General features: G+C 47.2%; 1 protein-coding gene across 1 annotated transcript; it reads left to right on the top strand.

The window, feature by feature from the left end:
* Window positions 1–485: 485 nt before the first annotated feature.
* Window positions 486–6,025, top strand: ARRDC5 (arrestin domain containing 5). The gene is made up of 3 exons (XM_062601651.1): window positions 486–738; window positions 4,428–4,636; window positions 5,345–6,025. The coding sequence occupies exons 1-3, from the start codon at window positions 486–488 to the stop codon at window positions 6,023–6,025; spliced, it is 1,143 nt and encodes a 380-aa protein (XP_062457635.1).
* Window positions 6,026–7,284: the final 1,259 nt, after the last annotated feature.

Here is a 7,284-nt window from a genome sequence, read left to right as displayed (position 1 = left end):
GACACCTGAGTGAAGTCAGCCTGGAAACAAATCCAAAAGCAGCTGGGAGTGCGATGGGGGAGCGAGCTGGGAGTGCAAAGGGGAAAGGAACAGAGCAGCCACCCACATCAGGACCAGCACTGCCAGAAGCTGCCTGCTGGTGCTGGTAGGTGCTGTGAGCAGCCCGAGTCCAGCTAGCGTGCTGGCACTGATGGGGTGCAATGCGTAGGAACCCATGCCTTGGGATGCCCCGTGACTCGTGGGGTGCACTCTCACCAGCTAGTCTAGGGGTTTATCTGTTGCATTGCCTTCATGGATACTAAATGTGTAGCTCTCTGATTGCCTGTTAATGATGTGCCGGTAACGAAGGCTGCTTTGATGGGGCCGGGGGCCGGTGGGCCAGCGGAGGCCCCTGTGCCCATTCTCAACGTGGTGACCTCACAAACCCCGACGTCACGGACACGTCCCCGGTGGCCCGGGCAGCGCCTGGCTCCTGCTCATCCCTCATGTCAACAGTGAAATCAATTCAGCTGGTGCTGCCCGAGGACAAGGTGTACCTGGCAGGCTCCAGCATAGTTGGCCAACTGATTCTGAAGCTCAGGAGCACCCTGGTGGACCCCGTGGTGAAGGTAGAACTGGTGGGAAGAGGCTATTTGGAGTGGAATGAGGAAGAAAACCCCCATCTGGACTACAGCAGGAGCACTGTCTGCAGGAACCAGGCTGTCTACGTCTCCAAAGCACAGAATTTCCACATAGACGGTAAGACGTAGGCACCGCTTAATTTAACAGCGCCTTAACGTTGGACTAGTGAAGATAGGATCAGACCTTTTCTAGTGTGAAGGAAGTCTTCCTTGTGCCAATGCCCATGTGCTCCATTTCTGTCTAGTGGTATATTCCTCCTCAAATATAACAGCAGGGCCTCAGGATAAACTGCAGCATTTTGGTAGGGGAAATAGTATTTCAGAGTGTGAGTAGCCCCCAAGATCTGTGCTGTGGTTGTGCAGTGAATGATGGTTGCACAGAAAGCTACCAAAACCTGCCCAACAGCAGGCAGAAAACCTCTAGTCACAAACACGTCACTGAAGTATTCTTTGGTCATCTAAACCACTTACCTGCAGTTTCTTATTGACTTACATACCACTGGGGATACAGGCTTTGTTTTATTTGCAAATATAGTAAAGTTGCACACATAAACTTGGAGTTAGCCATTAAAATTATAGGTTTATTAAACAGAATAAAGCCAGTGGGACGTACTGATAACTTAAATGTATTTATTTGCAGACCAGTGAATTATTCCAGGAGGTGCAATAGCGGTTGGAAGTCTCCTAAGATGTGCACTGCCCTTCCTCACCCTTCCTTTCTTAGGATCTGTTGGGAATCCTGGAGATCTTGTTTGCAGATCACAGACTGAAAGTCGCTGCCCTAGATTAGCTTAGTACTGAAGTTAGACTGTGGTGCCAATGCACACAGTCTACACTGCACAGAGCTACAACCTGCAGTGGTCTGGCTTCATTTTCTCCCAGACTACCTCGCCCAAAGATCATTTTCCCCTTTCACACGCGTTACAGCCTTAGCCTTGACCTATTGCAGCGTGCAATCTCTTCCTGCAGACAAACGGATGTTACAGCCCTGATGGGGTAGCAGGGAGAAATAATTTTGGAAGAATCATGTTTGCCATTATAAGAACAAGGACCCATTAAGCATCTCAGTTCTGGATCTTCTAGGCTAAAGTTCAAATTAGTGTTGCCTAAAGACACACTTCAATCCATGTTCTGTCACCTATACCTGTGCCCTGATTTTCAAAAGAGTCAAGCCCCCACATCCCTCAAGATTTGCCTGTGCAGGACAGTTTAATAATGGATTTTACTACAATTATTCAGACTTTATGATCCCTTTTCCAGCATTTTCATATTTTCTCTAAGAAAGAGTATTTTAAAATATGAAAGATATAGGCCTGGCCCTTCTTACCATAAGTACTCTGTGCCCCCCACTGAAGCTGCATATGAGAAACGTATTGAATAGGTTGCTGCTTGTGTCAGCTTCTGACACTCACAGTTGCTCTTATGCTCTTGACAGCAGCTTACTGCCTGGTATTTGACCTTACCACATGCCCTACTTTGGTCCCATCTTATGTCCACGTAAGAAAGGCAGATACTGAGGTGTGGGTGCCTAGCAGATACATTTCTTGGTAACCCTAGCAGCCCCTGTCACAGCATAGGAAGATAAGGATTGTTTAGATTGCTGACTACAGCCATTTGTTGAATATGACTAGCAACATCTCTAGGAGTATTAGAGCCAGAAATGAAAAAGCCAAGTTTCACTGCTACCACTGGTAACTGGCCTCATCAGCAGTAAAAAACTCTGGTGAGAGTGAACATTAGCCAGAGACTCCCCAGCACTACAGGCTGTTTCAAACTCTCCACGCACTGCCCTCCATGTCAGTCACACAGAAACACCATCCCTCACGTCGCTCCTACTGGCAGCCTACTTGCACTTTCTCATAGCCACAGCCATCATCTTCCTAGCCAAGAAACACCAGATGGAGCTCTTTTTGAAGTAGGTAACAAAAATAACTTATCTAGAAGTGACTTAGATTTCCCACTGTGACTGCAGCTTCCAGGCTTTGCTGACCGGTAGATGCACGGTGTCCCTAGGTTCCTCCAGGGAGTTAACTCTTGGGAGCACCCTCCCGCCTCTGCAGCTGCAGGGAAACTTTCTGCAGAGGAGCTAGTTCTGTCACATGGTTCAGGGGAATAAAGTTTGGGGAGGCCACAGAAGGACTGGTTCTCCTGTGCAATGGGACTCATGTCCACCAGCAATCGGGAGGCAGGGCAAGTGAGTGCACCTTCACTTCCAAAGTGAACTCCATGAGACTGATTAAGGCCACCGTCAGTCTTATTCCGAGGACCTAAGCAGGAGGTTAAGCACAGTTTTGCGAGAGTCTCTTTAGAGGTGATGCAAAATAAGCCAGAGAAAACAGGCTTAAAGGAAGCCGTACACACACTGGAATAAGCACTTGCAAGCATTTTTGCACTAACTAAAGGCTGACCCACTTCAGCTCTGCACACACAGCCAGGCTCTTAAGGCCATACCTGCAGCAGGGATGGGGAAAATTGAACTTTTCAGCCAACCCACACACTGTAAAACCTGTACTGCATCCTACACCCCTTTCAGCTGGGGCTACAAGACAGACCACTCACCCCAGGACCCAGCTCCAGATCATTCCAGGAGGGGAATACTGGTTTCTTTCAAGGTTAAACTGTACATCTGCTCCCTCTTGAAAGTCCTCCCTTCTAATAAAACAAGAACTTGCCAAAATAACTTACAGAGAGCTTGATGTAACTGAGACAAAGCCCTGAGAATTTCAGGTTTTTACAAACTGTCAGAATAATACTGCAGAATTATATTGCAGTTATCCAAGAGGCTGATGAATTTTCATGTCTTCCCTATCAGATTGTTTTAGGTATTTCTTCTCTTCAGAGTTACAATCCCAGCTGACTGAAAACATCGTTATGCCAGCTGGTAAATCCCCCGCACTGTGATGAAACAATAACTGGGCTCTCTTGCCAGTAGGAATATCCAGTTTAGGTTATTAAAACTTCAGGCATTGTAGAATTCATCTGCAAAGGGATGAAGTTAGCAGGACAGAAGTCTAAAAATGTCACATCCCCTAGTAATACTGTTCAAAAGAAAGTTTTGGCACAAAGTATTAGGAGGAAAGAAAGCCCAGGTTTGGACAGTCAAGCTGCCAGCAGATTCATGTGATTAAAACAAATAGGTCTTGGATGAAGAAAAGTCAAGAGCTGGTCTTATGTGGACAAAGAGGACCATATTTGTCCCTGCAGGGGAAAATATTTCATTGCAGTGGAACCTCACCCACATAAAACTGAATTTGATTAAGAGGAAGTAGAACAGAAGCAAAGATGTTAGAAGGAACAGACCGTGATTTTCCTGTCTCATAGTTTTGCAAAGAAAGGGTCAAATGTTATTTTTATTGTAAACAGGCTCTTTTGCACAGGTGAAATAAAATGCTGGACAAAAGACTCAGATCCTTTGCACTGCTGTGGTTGACAACGAGAGTGGAAGAGTGAGAGTTATTACACAGTTTTACTCCCTAGCAGCCTATTTGTGCTTGTTTGTGGCACTCCATGCCAACAAGTCAAGGTCCTGACGAGTTTGGGAGGAGCTGCAGGTTTGCTGCCCTCATGACAAGGTGAGGCCGATCAGCACTCCTGCAGCCAGCACCTCGTAGGGCCTTGTAAATCTGGCACTTGACCTGCAGAGGAGATTCACAGTCCATCTCGTACCACACCTTTTTGGCACTTTTGGTTAAATACCAGGTGCTAAGGACACGTCAGATTGTAGGAGAAACATCGAGGTTTCTGGAAGGTGCAAACATTCTGTGTATTCAAAAGGCTCCTGGTAACGGCGTGTTGTCTGGCTTTCAGATGGCTGGCTGGATTCTGGGGTCCACACCTTTGACTTCCACTTCAGCTTTCCTCCGGAGCTTCCTTCGACATTCACTAGCAAAATCGGCCTCATCTCATATTTTATTCAAGGGACTTGCAGTGGCCGTGAAATTGTTTTAGCTAAAGAGAAGAGATATTTATTGTTGCAAGGAACCTTTGGCAACCATGGAGAAGATGTGAAAGACATGGTAAGGAGAACAGACCAGCTGAGATGGGAACACACAGAGCTGCCCCCTGTTTCAATCCAGAGCCTCAATTTTCTACTACTTAGTGTCTGTGAAATTTTAGCTCTGAGCTGAATCTTCTTTCTCCTTTTAGTGCTCAAATGACACCTTCAATATGTTCTACTCTCTTTGTCTTAAGGCTTGCACCAAGATGTTTCTTTACTAGCACATAAGGTGCATTGTAAAAGTTCAAAAATAATATACAGGGAGTGCTTTAAGGTCCAGGATGAGAGAAGTATGAGGTTATTCTTCTTCTTTGAAGTCTAAGCCCTAGAGCAACCTTCACATCAAATAATAAGTCCCTTCTTTACTCAGGCACTTTCGTTCTACCTAAACTCACACAGTCAGTCACAGGCCAACACAAACATACTAATTTTAACCATTTTGTGGCCTCCCTCTAAGTTTAGATGTGGATAGTTAAAGGTGATAACGTTTACATGTGCACATGTGTATCATTGCACAGATACTCAAGACGACACTGACCATTCACCCATGTCATATTTGGTGCAGCAATGAATGTTCTCCTCTAGGTGGACAGCAGGGCCCATGGGGAGGGTTGAGCAGCCTCAGCTGCAGTACTGGGAATTTCTGCATGCAGCACCAGGGCATCACCTTGTATCCAGCAGCAAGGGCTCACTGTGCTTTGCCTTTCCTCTCCCCACCTCCGTGCAGGATCCATTGGTGGTGGAAGCTAGGAAGGATGCAGTTTATCTCTGCTGCTTCAGTCGTGGCTCTGTGATCCTTCGAATTTCCCTGGAGAAAAACGTATTTTCCCCTGGTGACAGCATTGTCTTCATGACAGATATTTCCAATAGGACTTGCAAGTACATTAGAAAGGTAGTTTTTGCGGTGCACTGCATTGTCTTGTACAGGGGCTTCAACAGCAGGGGAGAACAACGCTCCTTGGAAGACCGAAGCGAAGTGACGAGGCTGGAGTCCCAGACAAACACAGCCCCCTTCCAGGTCATGCGAGTCACCAGCACACTGGTTCTGCCAAAACCACTGCCTGTCACCAGTATGCTCACAGGAAATGAAATCATGTCATTCAGGTATGAGCTGGTAGGAACTTCCAATCTCCCTTGTACCTCATCCACCATGGTGGGCAGGGTGCCCGTCATCGTAGCAATACCTGAGAAATCCTCCGGGGAGCAAAGCACCGAGAATTCATGTGAAAATGAAGTTGACAACAGGGAGCAAAGCACCAAGAATTCATGTGAAAATGAAGGTGACAACGGGGAGCAAAGCACCAAGAATTCATGTGAAAATGAAGGTGACAACTTAGAGAGGAATGCCCTTGACAGAGACTTTTCTGAGAAAGACCCAGAAACAACTGAAATCAAATTCAGTGAATAAAGGATTTTTCTGTGAAATTCATGCACACTAGCTATCTGCTTTCACTGGAGAAGCCTGTATTTGCAGAGATGCTCCAGTGATTCCCAAAACAAGAGGGCTGTAGCTAGCCAAAACCCAAGGTCAAGGAGACATGTAAAGGGACCATGTGGTTCTATTAAAATCATTCCTGATGACTGGATAAGGAAAATCAGGAGACTCAGTAGAGGCCTAGCCAGAGGACATATTTTGCGTGCCCAGAGAATGGGTATTCTTCTGTCCCGGGGAAAACAGCCTGCCCCAGCCTTACCTAAACATATGAAGCAGAGGTGCAGACCTCAGTGTAGGGTGTGTGTGTAGAACCAGAAATTTGAAGACCAGCTGCACAATGAGCCACATGAGCAGAGAGCAGCCAGGAAGCTGGCACCTGCTAGCTGTAGGGCAGGCAAGACCAGCTGAGGCATGAGGGACCTTCAGGAGCTTGTGTATTGTCTTTGCTCTTCCTTGTGTCTACTCTGGGAAGGGGTGAGCATGGCGCCCTGGCAGATTGCTAGTGCAGTAAAGGCGATAGGAAATGAGCAACATCCTTCCCAATGCAGTGGATCAGCACTTACAGGTGTTGCCCTGGTCCCCAGGCGGAGGATGCTGGGCCCTGAGGCACTGTAGGGTGAAGGGCCTGACACTGGGGACCCAGCATAAATGTCCTGCTCCTTCAAGTCCTCTACACACGTGTGTGCTTTCCTCTCAGTGGAAACCCAAAGGAGACTGGGCTGTCCCAGGTGGGTGGCTGGAAAGGCCTGTTCCACTAGGGACCCATGCAGCACGCAGGCAAGGTGAACAATTGAGCATGATGCAGACCACAGCAGGACGGCAGAGGAGTGGGCTTGCCTGGCTGCAGCATTTGTGCAAAGGTTGTGGAGTTACTGGGGGCAATGGTGCAGCAGTGCCCAGTGCCACAGGGCTGGTTTGCTCTGGACAGTGAGGCTCTCTGGCATGCATGCTTCTCTGCTGTCTCCTGCAGCATTGCCATGCTCACAAACCTCCTTCGAAACAACTAACTTTATCTTGGTTTTGAGTATACACTATTTAGAGACTAACAAGGAACCGTATCAGTGCAGAAGATGACTTGCTCCGGAATCACAGGGCATGCTGCAAGAGTGCCAAGCTTTCATACTTTGACCTCTGTCACTGCAGCCACACTTAAGATACCATAAGTTGTCTCATTAATAATAATCACCAGAGTTATCACATGGAAAGCACCTGCCACTTACACAACGTGTGGG

Source organism: Rhea pennata, chromosome 1 (assembly GCF_028389875.1).
Source record: "Rhea pennata isolate bPtePen1 chromosome 1, bPtePen1.pri, whole genome shotgun sequence".
Lineage (NCBI taxonomy): Eukaryota > Metazoa > Chordata > Aves > Rheiformes > Rheidae > Rhea > Rhea pennata.
Note: the sequence above shows the minus strand (reverse complement) of the source record. Positions and strands in the feature narration are given on the sequence as shown.